Source organism: Macrosteles quadrilineatus, unplaced genomic scaffold, assembly GCF_028750875.1.
Source record: "Macrosteles quadrilineatus isolate MER2022 unplaced genomic scaffold, UCM_ALF_1.0 Scaffold_1__1_contigs__length_201487025, whole genome shotgun sequence".
NCBI lineage: Eukaryota > Metazoa > Arthropoda > Insecta > Hemiptera > Cicadellidae > Macrosteles > Macrosteles quadrilineatus.
The window spans coordinates 42,724,306-42,743,280 of NW_026542594.1; the positions used below are offsets into that span (position 1 = coordinate 42,724,306).

Here is an 18,975-nt window from a genome sequence, read left to right on the forward strand (position 1 = left end):
TCAGGATTATCTTTGAATGACGTACTCTACAGTGGTCCAAAACTCCAAACAGAACTACCTGATATTCTCACTTGGTTTAGGCGCTATAAATTCGTATTTGCCACTGATATCGAGAAAATGTATCGCCAGATTCTAGTACATCCTAGTGATCGAGATCTTCAAAGAATTCTCTGGATGGAAAATGGTCATCTTAGAAAATTTCAACTACAGACTGTTACATATGGGTTATCATGCGCTCCTTTTCTCGCCCTAAGAACAATGAATCAGCTTATCGTCGATCACGGTGATGCATATCCCCAAGCTAGTGAAATGTTGACAAGAGGGAGATATATGGATGACATTTTTGGTGGTGCAGACTCGATTGAAGAGTGCAGAGAAGTAGTAAAACAGACTGACGAGCTTTGCAAATTAGGTTGTTTTCCTTTACAGAAGTGGATCAGCAATGATCAAAATGTACTATCATACATATCGGAAAGTAATTGCGAAAAAGGCAATTCCTTATTGATAAACAAATCCTCCAGTATACGTACTCTTGGACTTACATGGAATCGATTCAGCGACGATTTTCAGTTTCTTCCTACTCTAAGTCCAAAAGACAAATGCACGAAAAGAAACGTTCTTTCTCAAATAGGTCAGTTATTCGAACCCTTGGGTTTTGTCTCTCCTATTATCATAAGGTTCAAACACTTCATGCAACAACTTTGGCTAGTAAAAATTCATTGGGACCAACTTTTACCTAATCACTTGCAAGACCAATGGAAACTCCTTGAAGCTGACCTACAATATTTGCCATTAGTTAAAGTACCTCGTTATCTTGGTCTTACCCAACTATCTTCCCTACAATATTTGCCATTAGTTAAAGTACCTCGTTATCTTGGTCTTACCCAACTATCTTCGGTAGAAATTCATGGATTTTCAGATGCTTCTAAGCTTGCAATGAGTGCTGTAGTCTACCTAAGAATCGTTAATCGTGAAAATATCACTGTTAGTTTAGTTATTTCTAAAACTAAAGTAGCTCCTCTCAAGACAATGTCGATTCCTCGACTGGAACTCACTGCTGCTACACTACTAGTAAAACTTGTAAAGTATGTTCGGAAAATGCTCAACTTAGAATCTACCCAAGCATGGTTATGGACTGACTCTATGGTTTCCCTAACCTGGATCACAAATCAACCTTCAAAATGGAAAGACTTTGTGCGTAACAGAGTAAGTGTTATACAAGAGACAGAACCGCTCGCTAAGTGGAGGTATGTAGCAGGAAATGAAAATCCAGCCGACTGTGCTTCACGAGGTGTTACTGCTAAAATCCTTAGCAACCATAAGCTTTGGTGGACGGGTCCTCCGTGGCTGAATAAAGATGTTTATGAATGGCCATCCACGACGTTTGATCCAGCTCAAGCAGCGAAATCTGAACTGCGAATCCCTCAATCAACTTGCCACATTTTAAACTTTGAACCAGAACCAGAAATGCTAGAGCGCTTCTCAACACTGTCAAAACTATTACGTGTTACTGCCTGGTGTCAAAAGTTCATTGCCAAAACAAAAAAATCCATCCCTACTAATTGTCAATCTTTTTTAACTCCTCAAGATCTCAACTCATCCCTTTTGTTGTGGGTAAAACTCATTCAAAAACATGCCTTCAAAAATGAGCTTGCGCGGTTACAAAACAACAGACCTTTAGAAAAATCTAATCTTATAAGTCTTAACCCCTTTGTCGATAACACTGGTTTAATGAGAGTTGGAGGCAGACTTGAACAATCTTCATTAGAATATGATTCAAAGCATCCTTATATCCTTCCGAAGAATTCTAAGTTCTCAAAACTAGTGATAGATGATGCTCATCTCAGGACTCTGCATAGTGGCACCCGTTGTACACTTGCAACCGTTCGTCAGAAGTTCTGGGTTGTTGGAGGTAGACCTATCGTCAAACGAGAACTGTTAAAGTGTGTTACTTGTGCTCGTTATCGCTCTCAAAGAGCTCAACAATTAATGGGGCAGCTTCCTCCTACAAGAACATCACCATCACGTCCCTTTTTGCACTCTGGTGTAGATTACGCAGGCCCTTTTGTAATCAAAACATGGCATGGAAAGAGAGCAAAAACCTACAAAGGTTATATTGCGGTGTTCATCTGCTCGGCGACCTCAGCTATTCATCTAGAGTTGGTTTCCAACTACTCAGCAGAAGCCTTCATAGCGGCTTACAAACGATTCACCAGCCGTCGAGGCATCTGTGCTACTTTAACGAGTGACTGCGGGACAACATTTGTAGGAGCTGACAAAGAACTGAAAAGGTTGTATACATCGTCTTCAGCAGAATCAGGTCAACTCAAACCCCTGCTTGCTAATGATGGAACTGAATGGAAATTCAACCCTCCTGCTGCTCCACATTTTGGAGGTCATTGGGAAGCTGGTGTTAAATCAGTTAAATACCATCTCAAAAGAGTTATGAAGACCCACCTACTAACTTACGAAGAATTTTCGACAGTGCTGGTACAAATAGAAGCTGTACTCAATTCTCGCCCTCTCTGCCAGCTTACAGAAGATCCAGACGATCTAGCAATCCTAACCCCTGCGCATTTTTTAGTTGGCGAATCTTTAACTACTATCCCAGAACCTAATCAAGAAAACCAACCCACATCAAGACTTACTCGATGGAAATTAACTCGCCAAATGTTGGAATCATTTTGGAAGAAGTGGTCTCGGGAGTACCTTCAACAACTTCAAGCAATATACAAATGGAGATTTCCTTCCTGTTCAATAAAACTCGGATCAGTTGTTCTTGTTGTTGATGAGCAATTACCACCATCAAAGTGGCCGCTAGCAAGAGTGACTGAACTTCATCCAGGTCGTGATGGACTTACCCGAGTAGCCACTCTGAGAACATCAAGTACCTCATTGAAAAGACCAATAGTCAAGCTTTGTCCTCTTCCAATTGAAGTCAGTGATTAATATTTATTGCTCCTTCGGTGCAATGGGGGGGAGAATGTTTAAAGTTATTTTTTCTAATTCACTGTTTCTAACAGCTGGTCTTATTTTATATCATGTTTACTTTTTGTTCAGTTTAAAGAAATACAGTCCACTAAAAACATCATCTAGTTTTTCTCTCTTAATTATCTATCTACATCTATCGTTCAATCTAAGTTTATCCATCAGTATCTAAATTCTTTAATCACTCTGAAATAAATCTTCAAGTATGATACAATGACTGAAGATTATTGCTTACCCATTCTACAGAATCTTGTTCCTCTGAATTTAGTTTGCAAATGGAAGTGGCATCATCTGAAGAAAGAGTGTTTTGATTAATTGCTTGAAGTGTAGAACGGTGCGAAGTGTCAGGCGAGGCATCCCATGAAGAGCCTCGATGAACAACCATGCTGGTGACTAACTGCAAATGGTGTCAATGCATTATCAGTTAAAGGCCTATCTCATATCATTTTTAACAGTAACATGTAGTACTGCATCACTAAGGATAGGCTACAGCGAAATTTATACAACATTATACAACCATGTCACAAACAAATGAGTTAAAACCAGGCCAACCACAAACTTTAGTCATTCTGGGCCTATGATACTGTGGGGGTATTTACCAATTACCATTTACCATCCAAAGTCCTCGCCACTATCCAAGGAAAGGGGAGTCGTCATCTTCTTCATCTCTTCAATTTCATCTCTTCACTCCTTGTCTGTAGAATGATAATTGTTTTTGTTGCTGTAGGCTTTGTGTAATTGTGTGTTAGGCAATGTAAGTTCTTAGATGTTGAAAGGTGTGTTCTTCAATGAATTCAGTGATGGTGTAATATGGTCTGTCAAGTAGGTATTGTGTTAATTTACAGGCAAATTTTCTGTTGTTGTTTAAGGAATTTAGGTGATCTGGAAGTAGGTTGAAGGAACGTGACCCTGTATGTAGTCAGGGTGTCTACAAAAGATTTGTCATTAATTTCCATGACTTTCCATGACTATCCATGACCATTTACCATTGATTTCCATGACTCACGAACTTTACATGCAAATTATAATATAACATACACACACAAATAATACTGCCTGGACATGTTATTTTGCAGAAAATACTGAAATATGTAATAACAGATAACAATGGAGTACAATAGGTACAAAAATGAACTAAAACAAACCGAAAACTCATAAAATAATACAACTGTAATAAATTGAATTGTCGAAAATTTGTGAAAAATCCTGAAAAATGCTAGGTACAACAGTCCGGGTTACGGCTGACTAGAGCATTGAATGGTCCCCTCAAATCCATCCATAATTGGAAATTTCCATGACTTTCCATGACTTCTTGCCTATTTCCCTGACTTTCAATGACCAAAATTTTTTTCCATGACTATCCCTGACTTTCCAGAATGTGGACACCCTGGTAGTGGAGTGTTACTAGATTTTTTAAGACGGTGTTGCGGTAGGTCAATTTCGGATCTATGTCTGGTGAAATGAGTACGGTATGTTGATTTTGGCGGAAAAGTGGTGAGGAGTTTTTTGCTAGGATAACTGTTTCGAGGATGTCGGTTGAGATTATGGTGAGGATATGGTGTTTTTTAAAATATGGCTTGCAGTGTTCCAGGGGGTCCTCTAGTCTCAGTATTGATCTTAAAGCCTCCTTCTGTAAAACAAAAATTTTGTTGATGTTGGCTGCTGATGCTGCTCCTCCCCATGCGGTGATTCTGTATCTAATGTGTGATGCAAAAAATGAGTGATATGCTTTGAATGCAGTTTCTTTATTTGTCGGTGTTCTTATTCTTCTTATGTCATGTAGCGAGGAATTTAACTTTTTACATAGAAATTCTATATGTTCTTGCCAATTCAGGTGATTGTCTAAAATGATTCCAAGAAATTTTGTGGAGTTAGCTGTTGGTACTTCCAGATCTTTCCAGTTGTTGTCGTTTTCCTGTCTAATTTTGTTGGATGGAGTGAAGTTTATGTGTATTGTTTTATTTTTGTTAATCTTGAGGTCTATTGATTGACAGATTGATATTGCGTTTTCCAGGGTTGAATTTGCTATTGTGTTTTTGTTGAGAGGATTTATGTGGGGGATTAGGATTGTTGTGTCATCTGCAAATTGTATGCATTTTTGTTCATTTTCAAGTTGTTCTGGGAAACTGTTGATATATAGTAGGAAAAGAAGGGGCCCCAGTATCGAGCCTTGGGGAACTCCTTTCCTGGACTGTTTTAAGGAAGAATTGGTCTTTAGTATTGCATTGTTTTTCATTTGTTCATCTACAACAAATTGAAATCTCTCATAGTTGGGTAGTGTTTAATCCAGTCTAATGCTTTGTCCTTTATATTAAAGTAGGTTATTTTTTAAATTAATATTTCCCAATTAACCCTTTGAGTGCCAACGTCCGGGGAACCGGACATTTTTAAAACGAGCCAAAAGTGCCGACGTCCGGCCGACCGGACGTTTTTAGAACGAGCCAAAAGTGCCAACGTCCGGCTGACCGGACGTTTCGTAATGATCGAACAGTTGTCATAACAACCGAATGGATACTCGGATTCTTTTAACCCATATATTAACATTCGAGTCGAAAGTTACTAGATGCGATACATCGATTTTCGTTGGTCGAAATATATCGAAAATTCGATTTTTACAAAATTTTAACCTAAAAATCGCCAGATCGCGCTCGGCTTTTTAACGCGACCTTCGGGAAAAATCATCGGCATTTTTTGAGCGTTACCTACTTTTATTTCTCGCCTGGCACTCTAAGGGTTAAACTTAATAGTGTCGAAGGCCTTTTGCATATCAAGAAATAGGCCTGAGGCAGATTTTTATCTTCCCATATTTGTTTTTTATTTCATGACAAAGTTGACTAATAGCGATGTTGGTGCTTCTACCCTTCCTGAATCCATGCTGTGTTGTTCTGTTATTAAGTTGTAGATTTCGAGGTGGTGGACTAGTTAATTGTAGACGATACGTTCTAGGAGTTTAGATATTGTTGGTAGGTTACTTATTGTGAGAGGTTGGAAGAAGCAAATTATGGCATAGGCTAAGTTTGGTGCAGGTATTTTTTTACAAGAGAAAAGTAGGTATTCATTATTCATTTTTTCAGAGGACGGAAAATATATAGCATTAAGCTTATTGCTGAGCCAATTAATTAAAAATTCTCTTGATTTGTATCAATAATCTATGCTAAACTAGGTTGCCTGGTAAGTTATTGTATTAGGATTCCTAAACAAAGTGTAAACCTGATATCATTAATAAAATATGCCTTACCTTGTTGATGATTTTATTATTTAGCAGCCGACCCAACCATAGTAACAAATGAAGGTGTATTCGATAGAGGAGTTCATCACATCAGACAAAATTCTATAACCAAATTAAGATTTTGTAAACAAAAATCTTGCAGACGCAGACGACAACTTTGACAAATTAGTTTTTATTCTTCTTTCTATGACTAATCGCCTTCTGTTTATTTACACTATAGTCCAGTCAAGTAAAACATCCGTGTGTGCAAATTGCAAAAGTTCATGTAGTTCTGGTTTTTTAGTATGTTGTTAGGGCCTACAGTATACCACAAGTTAGAAACCAAGTTTGCAGCTTCGAAAGACCATTTTGAGATATATATTATAAACTGGAGTCACTACTCTCTGGTTAAACGTTAGAGAAAAACGTGCCACTCTGTTTGGCTGGTTTATTTTTGGTGTTTCGTGTTGTTAGGTTGGCTTGGCCGTGTGATCGGTTGGTGGGATGCTGTCAAATAATTTGGGTCTGACTTAGGGGAGGTACGAATGAGGCATTTAGTTCAAAATTCCTCCGTGAACAGCGCTGTAGTAGAGAGCACTTTGGCAATGAAGGTTTACTAATCGAAAAAAATAGTTCTGTTCATGATTTAAAATTATAAATGCCTCAAATTCAATTTTATTATTTTTAATTATAAAATTAAACTATCATAACCTAACCGAACTAACCAAACTTGCTGATAAAGAAATAATATAACAACAGTTTAGTAATCGGAAAAATAATTATGTTTATTAAACAAAACTAGAAATTGCTCAATTAAAATTTTATAATGACTTAATAATAAAATTAAACTGTAATAACCGAACCAAACCAACCAAACTAGCTGATAATAAAAAAATCTTGGACAAAAAGTTAATGCTATCAGCAGGATTCGAACCCGGGACTTACTGTATCAGCCCGGCACGCTAACCATTAGACCACCGAGGCCGATGGCTTTCGACCGTTTTGTTACGGTAATGGCGTTCCCTCAGCTAATAAGAAGCCCACAGCTGTCATCGTAGCCTCTTCTGTACCTCCCCTGAGTAAATACCAAATAATTTCAATTCATTCGAACCTAACCATACTATTTATTTGGGGTTATGTTATCCGTTATTTCAAGGACTTGTATCAAAAACTTATTTAAATTATTGCACGTTAAAACCTCTGTATTTAAAGTTATTTTGAAACATTATAAATTGTTTTTGTTTGATAGTAAATAAATACTAACTTATTTACCTCTTTTCAAGCTATGTGGTGAAAATAGGCTAGTCAAGATTCCTGGTTTGCGAGATACACAGAGGATACGCGTCCGGTAACCAGACGCGGATTAGGCGTCCGGTAGTGACGTCACCGGGTTGTGGGGTCCCGGAACGCCATTACCACAACGATACGATGTTCGGTCAGCGTTGTTCGTGAATACTTGAATACTTACTTAAATACTTGAATCCTGCATCTTTGACAGATCTAGTCTGATAGATTGCGTCATAATTTATAATATAATCAGATAAAATAAAACTATATACAATATTTACAAAACCATAAAAATGGCTACTATAAAAAAAAACTTGGCCGTCTATTGTATGGCAAGGCGGACATACGCTATTTTACAAGGGGCTCATCCTCGAGTTCTTTAAGGGAGTAGAGCGGTCTATTAGCAAGTATCCCTTTTAGTTCCCTCTTGAAGGATGGCACATCCATCTCCCGCATCTGGGTAGGCAGAGTATTAAATATTCTGATCGCTGAACGGGGATAGCAACTCAAGGTACGACTGAGACGGCAGCGGGGAGCGTCGATGTTATGGGCCTTCCTAGTATGGTAATCATGCACCTCCTCTCTCTTACTGTAATCCCTCAAGTTGTTCTTTAGTAGGATTAGAATATCCAAAACATACTGACTATATACTGTGAGCACCCCTAGTTCCTTGAAGATTGGCCGGCAATGGTCCAAATACCCAGCAGATGTAACAATCCTCAAGGCCATTTTTTGTAAGAGAAGTATATCCTCAGCTGCTGAGGAGTGCCCCCAAAGTACAAGTCCATAAGTCACATGACTGTGAAACAAGGCGTGGTACACGGATAGGAGAGATGATCTAGGAATTTCTGACGTAAGTTTTCTTAGGAGATGGAGCACACGAGATAACTTGACACATGTCTGCGCAATGTGTTCGCTCCAACTTATTCTGGTATCTAATGTAAATCCCAGAAGCTTTACATTGCCATCTTCCCCTTCTCTCCGCTTCAGCGTACAAACCAGGGACTGGGTTTTGTCATCGTTGATTTTCAAGTGGTTTACAACAAACCAATCCTTGGCTCTCTCGAGCAAGTCTTCAGCCTCTGTTGGCAGTTGGTGAATATTTACACCTCTAGTCAGCAGTTTGTATCATCTGCAAATAATAATGTTCTCCCACTCAGATGAAGGTCGTTGATCATTATAGTAAAAATAAGGAGAGGGCCGAGGACAGATCCCTGTGGCACGCCGTGTGAGAGATGGCCTATGCTGGAAAGGGCTCCTCGCAGAGATACAACTTGCTTACGGTCCTTCAGATAGTTTGAGAGGCTCTTGAGAACAACACCGCCAACGCCATACTTTCCCAGTTTTAGCAGGAGGATATCATGAGGTACTACATCAAAAGCCTTTCTGTATTGGTGTAGTGGATAGAGTGCTCGGCTGATATCCTAGAGGTCCCTGGTTCGAAACCCATCGGTTTCTTAACTTTTTGTCACAGATTTTGCTTTGAATGTAATTTCTTCTTAACTGTACATCTTTTGTTAGAATTTTTGGCATTTATAATATTATGTTATGAAGATAATTGAACCTTCATTTGATTTTTTAATTATCAGCAAGTTTGGTTGGTTAGGTTAGATTATGACAGTAACTGCCGGACGCCTAATCCACGTCCGGTTACCGGACGCGTATCCTCTGCGTTGGAGATATTGGTTTAGGCCAACAGCCCTATGGCATTTGATTAAATAACGACTATCGGTTTATGATCTTGTTAAAATGGGTTGATCTTGCTCGTAAAATAAATAAATAAACGTATATTGCAACATAATGTTGAGTTGGCAGATTTTTGTTTACTATCATCAACAAAACAGGATGACGCCATCTTGATTTTGTCTCTAATTTGACAAGTTCCACCAATCCGATCACCCGGCCAACGTAACGAAACGAAACTCTGAAACAAAAACAGCAAAAACAGTGGTACGTTTTTAAAACACAGAGTGGTTACTCCAGTTATTATTATAGCTCAGTGCGAAAGACCTGTGCTACTGCTACCGGCGTAGTAGCAAAAAAACCGTAAAAATTGTGCACTTCTTTTACTTTTTGCTAAATATCTCCTAAAGTATACCTCTGACAGAAAGTGTTGCCTTATTATTTCTTAGTCTGGATAAAATTCGCTACATTTTGAGACTCCTTCCCATAGAATTTTAAGATTGTAGATACCAAGATACCTTAATCTAATCGTCATAAACAGTTCCCACACTCCGGACAACTCGCCTTTACTACTTCCTTCACCACTTCCTACGTCACGGACATGTTTCTCTCCCTTTCCATAGCATTTTAGGATTGCAGATACCTTAATCTAATCGTCATAAACAGTTCCCACACTCCGAAAAACTCGCCTTTACTGCTCCCTTCTCTTCATCACTTTCTACGTCACGGACCTGTTTACCTCCCTTCCCATAGCATTTTAGGACTGCAAATACCTTAATCTAATGGTCATAAACAGATCCCATACCCCGAACATCTCGCCTTTACTACTTCCTTCACCACTTCGTACATCGCGCGGACCTGTTTTCCTCCCTTTCCATAGCATTTTAGGATTGTAGATACCTTAATCTAATAGTCATAAACAGTTTCCACACTCCGGACAGCTTGCCTTGACTATTTCCTTCACCACTTACTACGTCGCGGACCTGTTTTCCTCCCTTCCCATAGCATTTTAGGATTGCAAATACCTTAATCTAACGGTCATAACAGATCCCATACCCCAAACATCTCGCCTTTACTACTTCCTTCACCACATCCTACGTCGTAGACCTGTTTCCTTCCCTTCCAATAACATTTTAGGATTGCAGATACCTTAATCTAATTGTCATAAACAGTTCCCACACTACGGACAGCTCGCCTTGACTACTTCCTTCACCACTTCCTACGTCATACACCGTTTCCCTCCCTTCCCATAGAATTTTAGGAATGCAGATACCTACCTAAATCTAATCGTCTTAAACAGTTTCCACACTCCAGACTGCTCACCTTTACTACTTCCTTCACCACTTTCTACGTCACGGACCTCAAGCTAGTGGAGTCGTTTGATTATATTTATGATCCATACCACCGTTTATGTTCTAATGACTGTGGAATAATGCTATCAGCTATTTATTTATCTACTGCATTCAAAAGTCAACAGCTGATCATATGTCGTTTATGTGTCAAATACTGCTTCCATAAGGATTACATTGAAACTTTGAGACCCGGTGGGGCGGATTCCTGAGAGACTTTTTTTAACGCTATATGGATGGTGGCACTCACTGGTATGGTCTTTATCACCATGCAAAATTTGAAAACGATTGATTCAGCCGTCTAGGAGGAGTTTGCGTATTACGAAATGCATAAAAGTCGACGTATAAGAGCTTCGCTCGCTCCGCTCAATGATAAACATAATTATGTGAAGTATTAGAAAGCTTCTGTATATCCTTTGTCCCACTGGAGAACAGCATATGGATATGAGGCCTGCTCGTATCATTCGAGATAGCCATGATGTGATAAACTCAGAACCTGGTTAAAACTTCACCAGCCATTTAAAGTTACTGACTGATGTCTTTCAGTAGTGGTTTAGTGGGAGCTCTTGAGATAAATTGTCACATGGCCCAAATACTTGGAACAGAAGGAGTGAAGCTCATCGTTGGGAAACCCTTTGACAAAGTAGCTTTCAAACGGAGAAACCAAGTGGCAACATTGGCTTTACACACAGGATCTATTAAACTGTCCAACAATAATGTAGGTATTGATCCAGTTACAATATTTCAGCGAGTTTGCATAACTAAACAGTCGGACAATTATTTACAGGAATACTTCAAGTACAAAATGGCCCGTTCCCTTTGTCTTTGTTTACAGAGCATGGGATGCAGAAAAAGCCTCACTCTATTCTGCTTTCTCTCCTCTCTCATACAAACTAATAGACGCCAAAAAATACGTCTCTTAGATGGTGGTTATCGTCTGCACAAAGTGGTCTGGCAGCGGAAAAGTTCAGTAGCATCAGTTGTCTCGGGCTACACCACCTACGCGAATTACCACTTTGGTAAGAACGTCTCAATTGTTTTTGATGGGGTTACCCAAGAAGCACAAAAACAGCGGAGAGACTTCGGCACTATGCTGTTTATTAAACTTATGAGTTAAAATTTGACTAATCCACCACTATTCAACTTCCTCAAATTAAAGTATTATCTAATAAAAAAAATAAAAGACGCCTGATCACACTTCTTAGTGACGCCTTTGAGAATCAGGTCGTAGAAGTGACAGTTCGTAAAAAAACAGTTTCATGAATTTTAACGAATTTCCCATATAGGGAATAAGCTATTACCGTAGGTCTCATGGTAAGACCTGGACCCGGGACCGATTTAGTTTTTCGTTTTGAGGTCCCCAGAGGCCAAAAACACCATCCGTTCAAATTCATATATATATATATATATATTTATATATGTGTCCGTTAGCGCGATAACTCGAGCAAAAACGATCCGATTTTGATGAAATTTGGTATAAACGTGTAAACCTACATTTATTCGAACGAGTTCGCGAACCAGCATGATCGGACTATGGGAACAGGGGTTTATGGGGGGTTTTATGGGGTAAAAATGGGTTTTTCTAATTTTTCACCCTGAAAACATAAAATTTTGCAATTTCTTTCTAAACCATTTTGTAGAGCTCAAAAAAGAAATAATTTAGTATATTGAAGCATTGTTGCATGCCTAACGGTTACTGAAAAATCGCAAAATAATGTAAATTTAAAATTACCATGTTATTCTTTTGGAGAATAAATACAGTGTTGTACCGTGCTTGTGTATGGACATATATTAATGAAATTTTGAAATTTTGTTCACTTCATACTGAGCTATTAATATTTCAATAAAACCCCTCTATTTTCTTCCCTGTAGCAGCAAACCTAAGTACTCATTAATATTAATGATGTTTAAATAGGAAATAAATCTGACAATTTTAAGGGAACAATTTAGTGGAATTCCAGCTGTGTATATGGAAATTCGCTTAGTCTGCAGGTTTGCTGCGGCGGGGGTATTTTATTTTATATTTTACAGTAAAAGAATTTACCATACAGAAGTACAGGTCATTAGACGTTCTCTGGACTAATGTTAAAATGAAAAGTGAGAAAATTACTTATGTTAACATCTTTAAAATTAATTGATTGGTACTTTAAGAGCAAGAGTACCCTTCTAAACTACAAAACTGTCATCTTGAGCATTATTGCACTGAAAGAATGAAGATCTCAGCCACTAGTCAAAAGACGGAGTCAAAATGACAACAAAGTCACATGACCAAATTCAGCCACCGATTGGGTAAGAGGATAAAGATGGTTTTGGAAAAACAAAAAATACAGCCTCCTATTGGCTATGGTGGATTATGTGAGTTTTCGAATGATACAACCGAAATAAAGTGAGTTTTGGAAATGACTCACACTTCCCATGTAGCACAGATGGTTGGGCCAACGTTGGCCAACTGTGGGACAGTTGGTCGATGGTTGGTTGGAGCTTCCACAACCAACCAACCGTTGTCCAACTGTATATCTCGTAGTTGGGCCAACCAATATTTACAACTGTGGACCAACATCGGTTCATTGTTAATAAAATACATTAATATGCATTGTTGGGTATCATACATCAAGCCAACCGTTGTCCAACCATTTTTCACTCCGTTGGACCAACAAAAGATACTTTTGTTGGACCAACGATGGTCCATAGTTGAGTTTACACGACTTTCATTCTCTGGGTCTAGCTTTCACAACATAATTATAATAAAATATCTGGTTTTACAATACCTTATCAGTTCAAAAAGTTTCCAAAAGTTTTTGGAACTGATAAAGGTATTGTAAAACCAGATATTTTATATATTACAGTTCCGGGGCTACAACAATGAATTTTAATAATTATAATAATGCAAATATTTTTTAAATTAATATTCTTTAACTTATTTGCAACAATTTAAGGGGAAAGAGTAATTAATCATATACCTAACAGTCAATTATAATAGCATTAATAATCTAACGGTAATTAACTAATCTATATTCAAATACCAGTATCCTCTCTAACTCCAAAAAAAATAAACTACTTATGATGCCTTAACAGATTAACAGAATCATATTATACTGTGTAGTATCAAAAATGTTTGAAGTATTGCGACCATTGCAACTGTCGGCTACTCTTTCACCACTTGAAAACTCTCTGTATCAACAATCACAGATAGCTCAGTGGTAAGGTAAGAGGCTCATAAGTCGAAGGACCCGGGTTCGAGACCCGCCTGGGCCAAAAAATTTTGTTCCAGCTTTTTTTCAAAATTTGTTTTTATGAACTATTTAATCAATTTACTCAACTAATAATTATACTTTTCGTACTAAATCTTTATTATTTTGTGTGAAATAATTTTGGTTGGGCCATTGTTGGACAAAGATTGGCTGGAAAACAGTTTAAAGAGGTGACATTTCTACCGTTGGCCAACTGTGTGGCTCCACAATTTACCAACGTTGGCCCAACCATCTGTGCTACATGGGTTATTAACATTATTAGTAGGATTACACAAGTTTTGACACGGTATTTTATAACGAATAAATCCTCAAATGCGCCTTTTTCTGCTGAATGCAGTGATACCAACAACTCAATTTCGAAAAAAAAAATGGATAATTGAGCGAAGCTCACTTTCCCTCACTTTGTAACTTCTTTGTAAGAGAGCATCAGAATGTAATGGCTTGACCAATTGATATGAAATTTGGCCAACAGCTAAAGAATACTGAGCACAATGTTTATGGTAAAAAATATTTGCAAATTTCCTTCTGGATTTTATTTTACAGGTCACAAAATTTTGCTTGTTATTTTAATGTAAGTTGAAAGAAAGATTATAGTGGGTTTATGACATATGGGTTTATCTCGTTTCATTTAAATAAGATAAACATATGTTAATTGTTTGTGACTGTTTTGTTTACATTTCAATGTTTACTTTCATCCTAGGTTAAAGTTGGAATGTAACAGTTTATCAATGGAAGTAACAGTTTTGCTATATTTGTTTTGAGCATGCCGCCTCAAAGGCCACGTCGTAATATTGGTCGTCGCACCAATAATGCAAATATTGTAAGAGAGTGGCGTCGTGAACAAGAAGAACCAGATGAAGCAGTGGCGGAAGAAGCTGGTAAAGATAGGCAGTTAGCTAATCAATTCCAACATGAATTAGATGCACTAAAATTTTACACTTGCACTAGTCATCGCCAACAACTAACAGCTTCAAACCAATCACCAATTTTTTCGCGTTGTCGTTCAAATGCAACTAAATTCATGGCGTTAAATAATATGGATGTGTCAAGTGTCCCGAACGAATTAACTGACCAGACGATTGTAGAACATTTTGATTGCACGAGTACAACCCGCTATGCGCATTTACAAAGTAAAATAGTCAGGATGGCCAGTTTCACTACAAATGTAACATCATTAATGTTGAGCAAGATATTAATGAAATAGCATCTGTCTTACCTACACTGCCCGAAAACTTAAAAGTCATCATTGTCGGGCAAACAAACGGTGAATCTGTTGAAAGGGAACATATTGTAGGTTGTTAGCTGCTTTAGCCATTGACAATCTTTAAATAATGCTTCGCTCATTTATGCGTCTAAAGTTTAACGGCAGACCACCCTAGTGTGAGTTTTGGAATGGACCGCCTCACATGTTTTGTGGACTGTGTGTTTATTTACTTATTTATATATATGCCAATCGATTCTCATAAAATTTGATGACACTATCAAAACTTTCAAATAATTATTTTGTTTGTAATTTGCTTTGGTTAAAGCCTAGAAAATCCCCTAATTCAATTCCGTATTTGTGTGTGTATGTCTGTTGGTAACGCATTAATGTCCTTATTTCTCAGTGTTTCGTTCAAAAGACAAGAGCACCTTTGTTAATGAAATTTTCAACCCGAATAAAGTGTACAGTAGTGATGTTGAGGTAGTATTTTAACTACTTTTAACCAGTGTGAAAAGTAACTTTCAATTACAGACCTACCTTAGGGATATGCCTCATAGATCTATAAAGCAATTTTTTTTATCATTAGATATAAAATATGGACTAACACGATCGGGTGAAATTTAACTGCAAAGCATTCGTTTTGGCTTTGAAACTGTTAGATATTGTATTTGCGAAGGTTTATATGTACACAGTATTATGTATACAGTAATAGTTTTGCCAGCATATCTGGAAAAATTCACACTAAATATGCAAACCAACTCCTGTTCTGAATATAACAAGGTTTCAACTTACTACAAGATTCCCGTACGTAAACCGGGCAAACAGCTAGTAAATAAATAAAAATGTCTTTATTAAGCGTTTCTCTGGTACACCAGCTTTTCAGAACAACTTTCGTCACAATGCTAAATATCTTATTCTACTCTTTGGCCGTTATACACTTATACATTAATTACAAATTTTTCAAAAACATCCTCAAGTTTTCCTTTAAATGTTTTGCTAGATGCAACAACATTCAGGTCATCGGGTAGACCATTGTACAACGAGGGACCAAAATATGAGAAGCTCTTCCTCCCAAGCTCTAAAGAAACTCTTCTGGGAGGTGAAGCCTCCCGCCATGAAACAACACAGGATGGAGGTTTCCTGCACAGGGAAACCTCGTCGCGAAGAGAAAGCCTCTCGCGTAAATAGTCGGTCTTACAAAGAGACAACACTCTGTGGGTCATGCAGCACGTCAACAACCTGCACATGTTCCTGCGGGGTGCTTCAACATGATCACATTTTTTCAAACGGAAAATGAAACGGATTGTGGAGTTTTGGAGACGTTGCAACCGATACATGTCTTCCCGAGAAATGCTGTTGCCATATGCAGGAAAGCGGTAGTAAAATACTGACAGTATTAGTGACTGCACGAGCTGAAGTTTTGCAGCCTCAGGCAACAAGCCTCTGAACCTATACAAACCTCTTAGTCTCTCTAAGGCTCGCTGGGAAACAAAGATGACATGATCTGAGAAATTCAGGTGCCTGTCAATCACGACGCCAAGAGTCTTTGCCTTCTCACACACTACCAGACTCCGGCCGTCGAGACAGACAGACACTCCAGCATCTCTCAAGGTCTGCACTTGTCCCAGAGGCGCTGTATGGAAGACAGTGCACTTATCAGGGTTCAGTATGAGCCAATTGACAAATAACCTCTTGGAGATGCACTCCAGGTCAGCGTTGAGTTTGTCAATTGCTTCTTTAACGAAAACAGGCTCAAAAGACAAGTGCAACTGAGAATCATCTGCATACAAATGTGCCGTAGAGTTTTGTACACAGCTAGGGAAGTCAGCTGTATTAAGTGTGTAGAGGACAGGGCCCAAGCAGCTGCCTCGAGGAACACCCCGTTGTTTGACGAGGGGTTTTGATGTCTCATTTCCAAGTCTAGTAACCTGCAGTCGGTCGACGAGATACTATCGAATCCAGGTAGTGGTTTCATAGCTAAATCCAAAATAGTGCATTTTAGCAATCAGCATATCATGATCCATTGAGTCGAATGCCTTAGAGTAGTCAAGCATAACCAGTGAACTGTATACCTTTATCTTTGGCATCTATCATATCACTAAAGAGATTTGTCAATGCAGTACAGGTGCTATGGTTATTTCTGAACCCTGACTGACATTTAGGTAATATATGATTCTCATTAATAAAATCCGTTAGCTGATTAGTAACTAGTACCTGGGGACCGAGCTTTGCTATCATTCCCCCACTCTGCGATGCCAGCCTTTACTACTTCCTTCACCATTTTCTACGTCATGTACTCATGTACATGTTTCCATCCCTTCTCATAGCATATCAGTATTTCAATTGCAGATACATAAATCTAACTGTTACAATTGGTTTCCAGGTCCCAGACTCCACACTGCTAGCCTTTACTACTTCCTTCACCTCTTCCTACGTCGCTGACCTGTTTCCCTCCCTTCCCATTGCATTTTAAGATTGCAGATACCTTAAAATCCTCATAAACAGTTCCCACACTCCGGACTGCTCGCCTTGACTACTTCCTACGTCTCGGACCTGTTTTCCTCCCTTCCCATAGCATTTTAAGAATGTAGATACCTTAATCTAATCGTCATTAACAGTTCCCACACTCCGGACTGCTCGCCTTTACTACTTCCTTCACCACTTCCTACGTCACGGACCTGTTTCCCTCCCTTCCCATAGCATTTTAGGATTGTAGATATCTTAATCTAATCGTCATAAACAGTTCGCACAGTCCGGACCGCTCACCTTTACTACTTCCTTCACCACTTCCCTCCCATCCCATAGCATTTTAGGATTGCAGATACCTTAATATAATCGCCATAAACAGTTACAACACTCCGGACTACTCGCCTTTACTACTTCCTTCACCACTTCCTACGTCGCGAACCTCTGTTTCCCTCCCTTCCCATAGAATTTTAGGATTTTATAAATCGTCATAAACAGTTCCCACACTCCGGACCGCTCACCTTTACTACAGTATTTCCTTTATCACTTCCTACGTCACGGACCTGTTTCCTTACCTTCCCATAGCATTTTAGAATTGCAGATACTTTAATCTAATCGTCATAAACAGTTCCCGCACTCAGTATAGCTCGCATTGACTACTTCCTTTACCACTTCCTACGTCGCGGACCTGTTTCCTTACCTTCCCATAGCATTTTAGGATTGCAGATACCTTACCATGCTTATGGAACAGCTGAAGCCTCTTTTATTGTTAGTTCTGTCTGGTTTTCTGTAGATGTCGTGTTTTGTTTACAATTTGTTTCTATTATTTTAGGGTTAGTTTCTCATTATTTGAGTCTCACTGTTTGGTTATATAGCCAACGATAGTAATATAGTACAGTAATATAGTGAAAGAGTTATAGTTTCTGATTAAATAGTATTATTTGGTTAAACGAGGTTTTAAATTACTGAAATAACAAGAAACATATTGTAAACAAAGCACGACATCCACAGAAAACCGGACAGAACTAACAATAAAAGAGGCTTCAGCTGTTTCATAACGATGGGTCATAACAGATCCCACACTCCGCACTGCTAACTTAGCCTTTTCTACAATGTATCGAGTAAGCTTCAGTATAATCATTGCTCAATAGTAACAAGTGATGTTTATGCCTTTGTACTGTATTTTGTAATTTCTAGTATACTGTGGGTAGATGCCTTTATGAACATTACAACTTAAAAGTCTTTTGTTTACCTTATCCTCGTTATTTAATTCAACCATCATGGTAAAGCCCCCCACACACTACCAGACCAGACCTCCAGACCAGACCGTCTGGTCTGGCGTCTGGCACTTGTCTTATCGTGTGTGGGGCTGTCTGCAGACCGATTTTCTCGGACCAGACTGTCTGCGTGTCTGATGGTTGAACCCTCAGACCACAGACGGTCTGAGGTTCCCCCACCACTATTTTTGTCTGGTCTGTAAGTGTGTAGCGCTGTCTGTCAGACGGCCGACCATCGTGACAGTCTTCATCCATTTGTTGG

At 38.7% G+C, this 18,975-nt stretch overlaps 1 protein-coding gene across 5 annotated transcripts in view; it reads right to left on the minus strand.

Annotated features, from left to right (window-relative positions):
- Window positions 1–7,517, minus strand: part of LOC128982838 (deoxynucleotidyltransferase terminal-interacting protein 1) — a 141,982-nt gene extending 134,465 nt beyond the window's left edge. The window contains exons 1-3 of one of the 5 annotated variants that reach the window (XM_054401873.1): window positions 7,469–7,517; window positions 6,227–6,319; window positions 3,224–3,385 (exon numbers count right to left, since the gene is read on the minus strand). In XM_054401873.1, the coding sequence (XP_054257848.1) occupies window positions 3,224–3,373 (150 nt within the window). In that variant the 5' untranslated portion in view covers window positions 3,374–3,385; window positions 6,227–6,319; window positions 7,469–7,517. Of the gene's footprint in view, window positions 1–3,223; window positions 3,386–3,594; window positions 5,233–6,226; window positions 6,629–7,468 lie in introns of those variants that run through there. The other 4 variants (XM_054401871.1, XM_054401870.1, XM_054401874.1 and 1 more) reach the window with 4 other exon arrangements.
- Window positions 7,518–18,975: the final 11,458 nt, after the last annotated feature.